The sequence below is a fragment of the Juglans microcarpa x Juglans regia genome, chromosome 2S, assembly GCF_004785595.1.
Source record: "Juglans microcarpa x Juglans regia isolate MS1-56 chromosome 2S, Jm3101_v1.0, whole genome shotgun sequence".
NCBI classification, from domain to species: Eukaryota; Viridiplantae; Streptophyta; class Magnoliopsida; order Fagales; family Juglandaceae; genus Juglans; species Juglans microcarpa x Juglans regia.
Window position 1 is genome coordinate 8,102,713 of NC_054597.1, and position 14,515 is coordinate 8,117,227.

The 14,515-nt window shown below is 38.8% G+C and overlaps 1 protein-coding gene across 1 annotated transcript; it reads left to right on the forward strand.

The window, feature by feature from the left end:
* Positions 1-322: 322 nt before the first annotated feature.
* LOC121253654 (cytochrome P450 78A7-like) lies at positions 323-2,419 on the forward strand. The gene is made up of 2 exons (XM_041153646.1): positions 323-1,433; positions 1,526-2,419. Exons 1-2 carry the CDS (start codon positions 444-446, stop codon positions 2,159-2,161), a joined length of 1,626 nt encoding a protein of 541 aa, XP_041009580.1. The 5' UTR covers positions 323-443; the 3' UTR covers positions 2,162-2,419.
* Positions 2,420-14,515: the final 12,096 nt, after the last annotated feature.

The window sequence follows — 14,515 nt, forward strand, 5'->3', positions numbered from 1 at the left end:
GATATTTTGACATCCAAACATCCAATCATTTACACTTTTATCTCTATCAAGTTTTGGCTTACAGATTCATTCTAAAAGTCAATGGTTTAACTATTTTGTAACTATTGAATTGACTCACTGGACAAAATAATAAGTCATTTTCAAGTCATAAAGTCGTCCACTGATCACGCCCCGCCGCACAAATGTCCCCTAAATGCGTCTCTCAAACTTCTCTCGTTTCATCTCCTTTTCATATTTTATTTTTATTTAATTTTAAGTGAAAATATACAGAAGTATATATCTCTTACAATCAGTTAATTACTCAAAATAGTCCTATATATAGTCTGCATCCTTCTTCTCTGCTACTTACCATCATTTTCTAATACAACAGGCAAAATACCAAACGAATGAAGTATACTTGACTTGAGAGCAGCTCTCTCTATCTCTCTATCTTTTGCATAAGAATGATGTTGAATTTGGACGCAAAGGATACAAGCTGGTGGGTGTTTACACTGCCAGCTTTTCTCGGTTCCAAAAACCTTCTCAACGGAAATGTTTTGTTCGCGATCTTTATGGCGTTCGTGTCCCTTGCGCTTCTCACATGGGCTTTCGCGGTTGGTGGGATTGCATGGAAAAACGGGAGGAACCAAAAAGGTCGTCTTTCCATTCCCGGACCTCGGGGTCTTCCCATCCTTGGGAGCCTATTCACCCTCAGCCGTGGCCTGGGACATCGCTCCTTAGCAGCAATGGCCTGGAGCAGAGGTAACGCTCCCCTCATGGCTTTTAGCCTCGGCTCAACTCCTGTGGTCGTGGCTTCCGACCCCTGCACTGCCCGAGAAATCCTGGCATCCCCGCACTTTGCTGACCGCCCGCTCAAGCAGTCTGCTAAGAGCCTCATGTTCAGCCGAGCCATTGGGTTCGCCCCCAACGGCGCCTACTGGCGGCTTTTGAGACGGATCGCTTCGTCCTACCTCTTCGCGCCCCGTCGCATTATGGCCCACGAATCTGGCCGGCAGTTAGAGTGCGCCGCCATGCTCAGCAACATAGCAACCGAACAAGAACTCCATGGCGCCGTATCTCTAAGAGAGCACCTCCAAGCTGCCTCTTTGAACAACATCATGGGGAGCGTTTTTGGCAAAAGGTATGACCCGGCACGTGATAGTGAGGAGTTGGAAGATCTCAAAGACATGGTCCGAGAAGGTTTTGAGCTCTTGGGCGCTTTTAACTGGTCTGATTATCTTCCGTGGATGAGTTATTTCTATGACCCGTTTCGTACAAATGAACGTTGCTCCAAGCTGGTTCCCCGAGTCAGAAAACTCGTCCGAGACATAATCGAGGAACACCGAGTCAAAAGATCGACAAAGATCTCTGATGATGCTGACTTCGTTGATGTTTTGCTTTCTCTGGAAGGCGAAGAGAAGCTTAAAGAGGATGACATGGTTGCTGTCTTATGGGTATACACGCAGCCTTTTTCTGTTAGTTAATTATTTGTGTTTTTTTCTTTAGTAATAATTCACTGAGTTAACGACCGAGTTTTGTGGTGCAGGAAATGATATTCAGGGGCACTGACACAACCGCCCTGTTGACTGAGTGGGTGATGGCCGAGTTGATATTACATCCAGAGATCCAAGAAAAGCTACAGAGAGAAATGGACAGCGCGGTGGGAAATAGAACTGTAAGAGACGCTGACGTGGCAGCTCTACCCTACCTGCAGTCTGTGGTGAAAGAAACTCTCCGTGTACACCCGCCCGGCCCACTTCTCTCCTGGGCCCGGCTGTCCACATCGGACGTCCAGCTCAGCAACGGTATGCTTATTCCCGCGAACACAACCGCCATGGTGAACATGTGGGCCATCACCCACGACCCGCACGTGTGGGAGGACCCACTGGAGTTCAGGCCGGAGAGGTTTCTGAAGACCGAGGTCGGCGGTGCAGACATGGACGTGAGGGGTAGCGATACGAGACTGGCACCCTTCGGCGCAGGCCGTAGGGTGTGCCCGGGCAAGAACCTAGGGCTCGTTACGGTCACACTCTGGGTGGCCAGGTTGGTGCAGGAATATAGGTGGGTTCAAGACGACGTTCACCCAGTTAATCTCAGTGAGGTTCTGAAGCTGTCTTGCGAAATGAAGTATCCTCTGCATGCTATAGCTGTTCGTAGGAATGTCGCTGGTATTTGCTTTTAAGCTAGGTTTTATTTTAATTCGTTAATGGGTGTTAGGGTTTGATGTGGAAGCTAGCTGTATTATATCTTGCTACAATATACTGGATTCCTGTTTTCCGGACGTTCTTGATTATTAGTATGTGGTTGAAGTTAGGGGCAGGTATGGTCTTAATGAGTGGAAAGTTGGGCTCCAGTTTTGGAAGGGTTTGTTTGGAGTCCTACATTTTGTTAAAGCATATATGTATAATATAGGTGGTTGAATTACTAATTTTGCAGTGAATGAAGTGGGTAACCGGCTACCATATATACATGTGTTGGTCTTTAAATGTTTAAACTTGATTTGGTTGTGGGTAACCTGCTGTTTATAATCAGATTGCTTTGGGACGTGATGAGAAATAAAGAAATTTTATGCATGCCATCTTATTGTGGTACTTTTATCTTAGATGGTAATTCGTTTTTGGCAAATGGAAGCACATCCGTTGCTCCCTGATGACCATGACAATTCTGTTGTACAATCTAGGTGGATATTTAAGCTTGGTTTAGGAAGTGAGAATATTTGAGAAGTGTTGATAATGTTTGTAAATAATAGTAAAAAAATAATAATAAAATAAAAAATAATAATAAGAGTATTCTCATTTGTCAAACACACCCGCCATTGCCCAAGAGAAACTATCCATGAGGGTAAAAATTATGAACTTTGCAGATCTGCGCAAGTACAGGAAATGGTTATCTTTCTTTAATTTTGTAAGAGTATCGGTAATTTAGCTAATATAACTTTGATTACGGCTATCGTATTTGTGCATACGACTCTTCAGTCAAAATCAATTGTTTTCCTTTGAATCTTCTTTTTTCAGATGTTATTTTAGATATTTTTGTCTTTTACAGTTGATATTTCATTTCTGTATTAGAAAGTGGTTGTAGGGCTGGATTGTTTTCGAGATAATATAAATTGATATTAAAGTTAAAAAGTCTAATAAAATATTATTAAAATATATTTTTTAATATTATTTTTGTTTTAAAATTTGAGAAGGTTGAATTGTTTATTTTATTTTCTATTAGAAGTTGGGAAAGTTATAATGATTATATGAAATGAGATGAGATGTTTTCGGAAAGCAAACTGGGCCTTAAACTTGATTTCAACAAGATTTTTGACAGATTCTGGACTTTTGATAATCTTTAATTAAAATATCAAAGTCTTTTTCTCTATTTTTTTAGTTAATTTTTTTGTCTTTTTTGTATTGATCATCTGTTAAAATTAGTCACTAGAATTAATCTAAATATTGTCTAGAGCCAATTGGCATTAGAGTTTAAGCATCTTTCTCAAAGTTATATCTAATCAGTTTCTATGGTTGGAGGTCATGGTCGTCATGGGCTGGTTCTGAATGAGGAAGTCCTTCACCCTGATCGTAGTATTCAGGATATGATGATTGAAGATTTGAAGAGACAAGCAACAGAGTTAACCCAGCATCTAGCGACATAGGATATTTGTAGATGTGAGATGAAAAATTACGATCCGTTTTGAGAACATGTATCACAATCATGCTCTATTTTGGGAGCATCGTAGACGAGGAGAGTCTCATTGAGACCTCAATTTCAAAGTGGATCTGTTCGAGTTTTCTAGTACGTTATAGCCTGAAGGTTTTATTGATTAGTCGCATGAAGTGGAGTGAATTTCTTATTATAAGGAAGTCTCAGATTATGTGAAAGGAAAACTGATCGCCATCAAACTAAAGGGTAAATCATCTGCTTGGTAAGAGTAGTGTTCAGATGATCACAAGATAGGTAGGGCAAGGCCAATATTACTGACTAGGAGAAGATGAAGAAAAAGATGAAGGGCTTCCTTGCTTTTGGCTACACTCAAATCTTGTCTTAACAACTTCACACATTGAGATAAGGCACGAGATCAGTTAATGATTACACGGAATAATTCTATTCAATGTTTTAAATTTCGTACTGTACTGGTTGGTACGACTAGAATTTATCGTACTGAGGTAGTGACTGATACAAAGTTATATGTTTCGTACCCGCTCAAATACTGATCGTATTGGTGCGTTTCGGTCAATACCGGTCGATTTTCAGTGTATAGGTTTTTTTTTGTAATTAATGTAACAATTCTAATTTTTTCATAATTCTCATAACTGAAAACTTTCTTAACCTTTTTTAATCCCCTTTTCTCGAGAACTAAAAATCAAATCCCAACTTCCATTTTATTGATGAAAATGAGTAATTATGTTTTTAAATAATTGAATTGAGAACTTATAAGTATTATTGAGTTTTATAAATATGTGTTTTAACTTTTTAAGACTTACATCGATATTATTTTGAAATATAATTTATACATAGATAATTAATTTATTATATATAGACTATTCTAAAACGGTACCCGAAACGGTATTCAAAACTTTAGTTCTATCAATTGATAACCCAAAATGATGTCTTAAATAGAGGAGCAGATGGTGGCACAGTATTTGGGTGGCTTGCGACTGACCTTGTAGGATCAGGAGGCCAATAATCAAAATTGATCAAAACAGTAGTTTTATCAATTGATAATGTGAGATCTCTAGTTCACTTGATTTTTATCCTTATTATTCTAAGTGTTATTTTATTGTATTAATTAAATATGTTATTTGTTTTAGTATTTTATTTTAATTTAGAGAATTTATTTTATTTGCTCTTTATTTTTGGACTTATGTTATTTAGGCTTTGCTTGATTTTTTTTTTTTTTTGGGCTTTGTGTGTATTTTTCTCTGCGGGCCGTGGGTGTGTGTGTATGTGTGACCCGAAAACCGGCCCAGCCCAGCAAGGGGGGCCCAGGCCTGTGCGGAACACGGCCCAGCCGTGCGGCCCGTGAGTGCTCAGCCACTCATTACAGAAACGGCGTCGTTTTGGGATGGAGCCCTAGCTCCATCTTATTCCCTTCTTGCGCCGCACCTTCTCCTTCCCGATTCTTCTCCTTCCTTCTCCTTTCTTCTACGATTTCTTCTCCACGCAGCTGCTGCCGATCTCCACGCAGCTACTACCGGAGTAAATCCCAGCCGTGAGCCACCTCCACCTACTCGTGTCGTTCGGCATGCACCCCGAAGGTTGCCATCAAACCCGTGGCATCGCACGGTCGCCACCATTTCCGCAAGCTCCTCGGTGGCGTCGGGCATGGCTTCCGTGTGTGCCGCCGTGCCACGCGTCCGCAAGAGGAGCTCTTTTCCTCCACGGCATGCTGCCGTTATTTCCTTCCTCCACCGTGCGACACGCACGCCATGCGAACCGCCATTTTTGGCCTATAAATAGGCCACGGCTTCTCTTGGTTTAGGGATCTCCATGGGTGTGTGTTTGGTGTTGTTTGTGTTAAACAAATCGGGATTTTTGTGTGATCCGAGAACAATTTCTCGGAAAATTTCTGGGTTTTGAATCCGTGAGGTGTGTGAGGTTGCCGAACTCTTGTGCTACCAAATCTTGTATTTTGGTTGGGAGTTGTTGTTAAGTTTTTCATCTGTGTTGTTCAAAACCGTGAGTTGAGAGAAACGGTTTCAGCCGTGAGACGCCGTCGCCATTGTTGGCTGCATTTCCTTTCACGTGATCTTCCAGATTTTTATTTCATCGTGTGTATGTAATTTTCTCTTTGTTTGTAAATTCTCAAAGTTATAAATAAATTGTTATATTTATTAGTTTTATAAACTGTTGGTTATTGTACATTATTGATTTGATGAAATGAATTGTATTTATTGGAGTGTTGGGCTTTAATGGTATTGTGAAATAAATGGGCCTTGGGCCGTCAAAATTGTTGGGTTATTAAATGTAATTGGGCTTTGGGCCAGATTAGCGGATGAGACTATGCGTGTATTTATGAAATTATGTTTCAGCATTTATTGAGAATTTGTAAAATGAATTATTTAAATGTGTATTTTAATAAACTGTTGAAAAAGCATAAATTATCATTTTTATGCGGAAACGTCACGAAGTCTGTTGCATATTGATACTGTTGCGTGAGTGCGTGTGTTTCACGACCCCAAGCCGAGATGGGGCATTATCTCGGTGGAGCTTCTCTGGTCACTCGGAAGCGTAACAGACTGACGTGACATCCTCTGAGTTGTCGCAGGGCGACGACGGGAACGGACGAGACGGTAACGCTCTCGTACCGATTCCGTGACCTTTGGCTGGCGAGGTTAGAGGATGCTTGGCCATGTACGCGCTGAGCGCGGAACTGAGTATCGCTCGTTACGAAGTCTCATGCACGGACGTTACCCGTGATGTGACGAAGAGAGCCAGGGTGTGCGGACGGTCCATAGGGGAGACCGTGGTGCATGCGTGAATTCTTATTATATGAATGGGACAAAAATGGAATTTTGGGTGAAAGAATAAAAATGATATTTTTGGGAAAGTAATGTAAATTGTTATTTGTCCGCTTGGGATCACGTGTTTGTATAATTATGTTTTAAATCTCTTTGATGATATTTGGTTAATTACATGCTGAGATGTCAAAATCTCATAGTGGTGTTTACCCTACGGTTCCGTTTATGGTGCCGTAGATTTTGATGCAGAGCCCGTGTATGAACCTGAAGGACCAACTCTGCCTGAAGCTTAAGTCGCTGTTTTGTTGTTCAGCGTTTTTGGGACTTGTTTCCTTTATGTTATTTGCTTTCTTTAAATTATCTGACGGAAGACTGTAAAATATTTGTAAAGTTATTTTGCTGTTTTATGAACAATTCTGGTACTTTATAAAGAAAGACCTTTAATTTCCTCCGCTGCGAAAAAAAAAAAAAATTTACTGTACATTTTATGTATGTTGTACACTTTGAGCATCAGAATTATTGGGGTGCGTGATCCGTGTGGTCATCATCCCGGTGTCACGAACTCCACAAAAATAACACGTGGGGGTCGAGGGCGCCACAGATAACCCAAAATGATGTCTTAAATAGAGGAGCAGATAGTGGCACAGTATTTGGGTGGCTTGCGGCTGACCTTGTAGGATCAGGAGGCCAATAATCAAAATCGATCAAAACAGTCACGTTGATCGCCCTCAGGAATCTCTTCTTACTCCTAAGTCATCGCAAGGCCAAAGTTATAATTCCAATATCGGATGTTTAAGTGGCGAATAAGGACACCGATCATTTGAGTGTATAAAACCTGCTAATCAAAAAGGCAAATCTCCATATTGAAGAAGTGGAAGAAGAAATTGAGTTAGGGGAATATGTATGATGACGATGAGGTAGGGGTGCTACCTGCACCTTATGGGGCAGTGTTTCCCCATCCCAACCCTTGCCCCTGCATTGGGGGGGGGGGAGGGTTGCACGCCTGCAATCCACCCCCTACGTGTGTTGGGGGATGGGGCGGACCCTTCATCCATCTGAACCCTCGTCCACCGCCACTCATGGTTGAGTTGTCCCAGCCAAAAACAAAATGCATGTAAAAAAAAATTCAAATCCACAATAAATTTACAAAACCATCTTAGATCCACAACAATACACGTCAAAAACCAAAACTAGCAACCAGATCAGACCAAAAACAACCAAAAATTTGAGGATATGTGGAAAGAAAAAAATAAAAAGAAAACTAAACGTCATCCATGGGTCCGCTCCACCAGAGAGGAAAGAGAGAAGGGGGAAGAGAGAAGATGGAGACATGGGCCGTGACGTCGTGGCCACTGCAAGAAGGAGAGAGGGCAGCGGTGCACGGCAGAGAGGAGCTCAAAACGACACATGGAGAGAGAGAGAGAGGGAGGGGGGAAGTGGAACCCCAACCCCCCCCCCCCCCCCCAAAAGACATCGTTTTGGCGTTTGTTTTTTGAAAAAATAAAAAAGATTTCATAACCAAAACGACATCGTTTTGGTAACAAAATCCTTTATAGATATACATATATATACATATATATATATATATATATATATATATATATGATTTGGGTTGGGTTTGGCCCAGCCCGAGAGGCGGGGCCATGAAATGAGGATGGAGATGTGTTGATGGCCATGAGACCCTGGTTGTTCGCAAGAGTCTACTAGCTCCCAAGGGTGATTCAGGAGACAATTGATTGAGAACTAATATTTTTCACACTACCTACACAATTTCTGATAAAATTTGAAAGATGATTTTTGACAGTGGAAGTTGTGAGAAAGTGATCATGTCTGAAAAAGCTGTGTATAACTTACAATTAAAGACAGACCGTCATCCATAGCCGTAAAAGTTGTCGTGCCCAATAAGGGTAGTGAGCTAACAATAGATAGACAATGCCTAGTATCTTTTTCGATCAACAGAAAATATTTTGATAATGTTTTGTGCGATGTCGTCTCTATGGATGCGTGACATGTGTTATTAGACAGGCCTTGGTAGTATGATCGCATTGTTATTCACGATGAGGGGAAGAATACATATTTTCTTAGCATAAAGGGGAAGAAAATCATGTTGGCACCTCGTCGGAAAGGAACTATGCCTACCCCGATACCCAATAATACTAATATGTTTTCTATGTTCAGGTTTCTAGGGGAGATTGAGCGGGAAGACGTCATTTATGTTTTGCTACCTTGTGGGACTAGTGTAGTAGACATAGGCCCAAATTTGCCACTAGAGGTGCAGTAGCTGCTAACAGACTTCTCTAATCTGATGCCTGAAGATCTTCCTCCGGGATTGCCACCAATGAGAGATATTGAGCATCTAATTGACTTTTTTCCAAGGTCGAATTTGCTAAATCGACTTATGTATCGTCTCAATCCCAAAGAATCTGAAGAGTTGCAGCGTCAAGTTGTGGAGTTTTTGGAGAAAGGTTATATTTGTGAGAGTCAGATGATAGTAAGTTGTCAGATTACATGTTGATGGCACTGAACTACCTTGAGACGACGGATCAATGCAAGTACAATAGGAAGCAATGATATTTTCTTGATTTGGGGCACTTTTGAGTAGGTGTTAGTATTTTAGCCATTACTTTGACTATGAGTATCAAAATCGCCCCAATTTGAAAAACTCTTTTCAATGCACACGTTGTTGTCACCCATCTATGCTTGGTGTGCATCGGTTTTTAGGCCAAATTCAGTTGTTTCCCCTTCGAATATCCTTTTTTTTTTTAGATATTTTTTACTTTTTATGGTAATAGTTCATTTCTCATTTATGAAGTAATTTTGAATCCGGTTTTGGCTAGATCTTTGACAGATTACTTATTTATTTACGTATTTATTTTTGGTGTGTTTATTGGAATTTTGATATTTTTGGTAAAAATATGATATTTTCAAATTACAACTATTACAACTTGTCTTGTGGATTGATTTTGACATTCTTGAGTTTTGATAATGTTCAATTGAACATCAAAGTTATTTTCTTTGTATTTTTGGATGAATTTCTTGTATTCTTTGTATTAATTATCTTTTAAAACTAACCACCAAAATTAATCTAAATTATACTCGACGTCAATAGGAGTGGGTGTGCTAACATTGGTGTTGCGTGGTTCATTGTGAGGCCTTCTTGCTTCAGGTCCGGATGATTTCTAAAAATCGAATTACTTGCTTCATAAATGCGGGCAAGATCAATCGCTGTAGACGGGGTCTAAGGCCTTCCTCCCATAACATCTGCTTTATATCCCATTTAGATGTAGAAATGGTTTTACTTATATTATTTTATTTCATCTTGTTATTATAATTTTTTTAAATTTATACACAAAATATAATAAATAATTCAACTTTTTCAAATCTCAAAATAATAATAATATTAAAAAATAATATTCTAGTAATATTTTATTCAACTTTTATATAAAATTATCTCGTCTCATTTCATCTCACTGTCCAAACCAACCGTAATCTTCTCTTTAAGGCTGTTGATGAAACAACTTGTTTGCCGCTCAAGCGGCATAATCCCCGCCTTAGCCAATAACGTTTGGAAACATTGTTGATAATAAAACATTAGAGCATTTTTATACATCAATCTATAGTTACAGCACATCTCACAATATTTTTTTTTTTTTTTTTACCGCAGCACATGAGCTGTGCTGGGGTATAGACTGATACAAATACATTTTCAAAACATTAATCGTTCATGTTGGAGTTTGATTAGTTTGGCGAAGGGGTCAAAAAATTGCATGACCCTATGTTGCACTTGCACCCCTTCGACAAGGACAGGCCAAGTGAGTACGCGGCCCTCTTGCTTTAATAAACTGAAACCACGTTTGCTTCTCCCTCAAGGTGAAATTAGGCTGCGACCCTCTCGCCCATCGATATCCTATGAAAGTCAAAAAGTTGTTCTTGCCGCAAATCCAACTCAACGCATCCTCCAACCCATTGAAACTCGAAAAATAAAGTTTTATAATCCAGGCTCCCGCTGTGGTGTTAGGGTGCAGTCCAAATATGCATACTAATGTAAATAAATATTTTTTTTCATTTAAATATTTTTAAAATTTTTTTAATTATTAAGAAAAAAATTAAAATATACAAGTACACATATTTGATGGGCACATTTATGAATCATACTACCATTTTCTATTAAAAAAATTATTTTTTTTAATTTAACAACGTCGTTTTGTCTTATGTTAAAATTTTCTTGTGCAATCTTTATCTCGACTCTCACTCTCTCCCCTTCCCCGGTGTGTTGACAACACCGAGAGCCAATCCACCCCCAGCATCCGGACAAAGGCACCCACTAATAAATGGCCAGGCCAAGGCCGGAGTCTTCTCTCTACTGTCTTTGGTTACCTTATCATTAAGTTGGTTCAAGTTTATATAAAATATCTTTTTATAATATGATTCATCCAATTTATGTTGTATATGTTTATTAAACATTGATAATATCAATTATCAGTGATAATTATAAATTGATATAATTTAATGTGATACGTTAGATTTATTTTATTTTATAATAAAAATAATTTTACAATCTAATATATTACATCAAATTATGTGAATTTATAAATTTATTTTTATAAAATTTTTTTGTAGCCAAAATATGCTTTGCCATCCATTCTTGCCACGGCCCACAAGCACACCAAGAAGATATAAACCGAGATCAATATGGAGAGCTTATATTTATAATCAAGTTGAGAGATTCATGAACCACCCACTTGGATAAAAAAACCCTATAAGAGTTACGAGTTCATGATTTGTGCTGGGAAATGGCACTGTACATGCAGCATATTAAAGGTACTGCATGAGCCTTTATATTAGATAGAGATTTTTATGAAATCATAATCTCTTTATTAATTAATAATTTATATATATTGAAAACGAAGAAGTTAAAAGTCTAATTGTCTTAAAATATTGATAAAGAAGAAGATTGGTATAGCAGTTAATTGTCTTAAAATATTATTTTTTTTCTTGTCGCGTACTGCTTTTTTAGAGGTTGAGAGTAGCTTCATCTATATATTTGATAAGAAATAATAATTGTAATTATGAGTGAATAAATATTATATAATTATTTAAAATAAATAAATAAATATAAGATTTATATAAAAAATAATAATTTTTTAATAATAAAATTTTGTTCTTTTTGAAATCACTACATAATATTTACATACTTCACACCTTCATGTAGTGTTCGATAAGAGTGTTCTTAAAAAGTAAATAAATAAATAAAACCAAGCTAGCAGTGTTGTTCTGTTTTGCAGATATACCATACTTTACTCGCAATCCAAAAAAAATATCTCTATACGTAAAGCTGCCGTGCAGAAAGAAGAAGATACTCACTCGGCAAGTCTGGCCACATTCGTGAACAATAATCGTACCATTTCAACCCCAGAGCACACAAAATAATCGTCACGATCTTGGGAGATCCTACTGTATCTTCTTCTCAGGCCTAGGCCAGCTGGTGATCTATACTGCGATAATCACTTTCACTTGTCTGTACTCTGTACTCTGCTTAAACCCTAGTGCCCATCAATATCTTGGGTCGTTGTTTTGCACGTCAGATCCAGATTCGTTCTTTTGGCAAGTGTCAGACACAGATTCACGGCTTTGAAGCACACAGAGCCGAGGGGAGAGAGAATACATAAGCTCAGAGATCGAAAAGCAACAAAACCACGTGAAAATAGCAATTATTTACTGCACCCCTCTTAAATTTGTCATCAGTTACGTCCCTTTCATTTCATTTACGAGAGAAGCTTGGTGTAGGATCACGATAGTCGTGTCGGGTGTAGTTTTGGAGTAAAAGTGCTGAAAATAAATGCCAACGCATTTGGTTCGGTTGGGAGATTACTTCGCAGCAATGAGATTACTCCAGCAATGTGAGTTGACAAATCAGACTGTACTATCCCTGCCGACGCGAATACCGAGAAAGTTAAAAAAGGGTTTAGCCCTGGCCTTGCATTTGGATGGAGTGTGTGCCAAAAGTTGGTGTCATACTGTCATTGAAGACAATGTCGACCATCCATCCATTATTTATTCCTTATATTTATAATGCTATTGGTCAAAGCGACAGTGGCAGTAGCGTAGCTTTAAGGCGTTTGTTTGGACCCTGTTCTTTGTGTTAAAAGCATCGACGCATACACTGCTTTCTGCAACATTTCCTAATGCAAAATCCCATTTCCATCGTTATTTTCCTTCGTACACCGAAAAACTATTCAGATTTATTTTATTCACATAAATAGGTTATAATGTATATATATATACAAACCTATATATAAGAAACAGTATCCTTAATGTATATATGCACTTTCTGGGACGTTTCTGCACATCAGTTCTGCACAATATAGCATGCTGTGATTCATGCTTGATGTCTTTGCCAAATACCAAAGCAACCGTCCCTTTGTTTTCCGTCAAATGATGGGCCGCATGCCTGCCTTTCACCCTGAAACTAGCCAAGCGCGTGCGTGACAGGAGAGAGTCTGAGACAGGCATAGCTCTAAATTGTTGGAGAACGACTTCTCTCTAGGTTCATTGACATGATAGGGAGCTCATCCCTTTCTCTCTCTCGTTTCTTTTATTTTTTAAAAAGAATTTAAGAGACATTATACGGAGCTCAGCTCATCGATATTTGGAAGTGTGAAAGTGCTAAACGCGAACATATCTGATCACGTGCCAAGCAGTGAATCTGTCTCTGTGCTCCAGATGACGTGGCACAGAATTGCCGTGATCAAGGGCGTGAAGGACACATGGTAATCAGTAGTGAACGAATCGGAGTCGGTGATGCAGTAACGACGTTGCCCTACTTAATGCATGCAGCAGATCAGGAGGGCTGATGGGGGCCACAGCATATAAGCAGATCGATAGAGAAAAATATTTTTTTACTTAGAGGAAAGAGTTCTGCTCATTAATGCATGACTTGTTCGGACCGTTGAACATAGCAATCGAAGATAATAGTTGTCGGTAGTATTTATCCCAAGCAAAAGACAAAACCAATTTACTTTTTAAGCATTAAAAAAAAAAAAAATCTACTGGACCTATCTAATCTTGTAATGTTATAAAATATAATAAAATAAAATAGAGAGAATAGAAAAGAAAAATGGACTTCAATCACTGCATCTAATTTATTATTCTCTAAGTGCTATTGAATATATATATATATATTCTTATTTATAGGTGAAAGAAATTAGAAAAAAAATAAAAGTATACAAAATTAATGAGACTAATTGATATTAAGTGTTTTTATGCAATAAATTAAATTTGATAGAGAATAAATCATATTACCATATATATATACTAGAAAATTATGAATATATTATAAGTATGGTAATATAAGATTAGGTTGCCGGCCAGGTAAATAAGACTTGAGAATTCAACTGACAACCCAAGAAAAGGAGTCTCTACTGCACATGATGCATGGGGGCACGTGGAAGCAAAGCAGTGTACAAGATTGATAATAAAAAGGATGACAATTGTTAATGTTGTATTTTGTAATCCGAGCAACTCCACGAGGGGTCAACTTGTTCCTATGAATATGGGAAAATGAGAGGTAGAAGTGGTGAGAAACACATTTCATATCTAAATCAGTTTGGATTCTCAGTATGTGATTAAGTTAATTCAAATGAAAGTATATAGAGAGTTTTCTGCCCCAGCAAAAGGGATATATATACTTGATCGGAGTGGTCCCTCAGTAAGCCGATCATGGCGATGTCACTTTGTATGTAGGTCGTGCCTTCTTCCTAAGTTTTGTCACGCGACAGGTCATCCACGCCCGATCGTGGCAACTGTTGACAGTCCAGGATGCACGTCGTGGCGTGCCCATCCCCGAACTTCATTAAATGTGACACGATCTTTGCCTGGCTTGCCCACTTTCCATATTTAGGTTTGTTCGGCTACTAATATTTAGGGATCAGGGTTGTTCCCGACATTGTGTATAGAGATTGTCAGCCAGTAGTGATGTTAGGCCTTCTGACTCAAGGATCCTCGTTCCATGTGTCTGACTTTGCTACTCCTCTTTGGACTTTTGGGGCCCATTTTGCCTTCTCATTCGGTCCATCCTATTATTTCATACC

What these genes read in the sequence shown, in the direction of transcription:
- LOC121253654 (XM_041153646.1), top strand. Translation starts at nt 444, where the DNA reads ATGATGTTGAATTTGGACGCAAAGGATACAAGCTGGTGGGTGTTTACA. An exon ending in ACATGGTTGCTGTCTTATGG is followed by an intron (nt 1,434 to 1,525) that starts GTATACACGCAG and finishes TTTGTGGTGCAG; the next exon opens with GAAATGATATTCAGGGGCAC.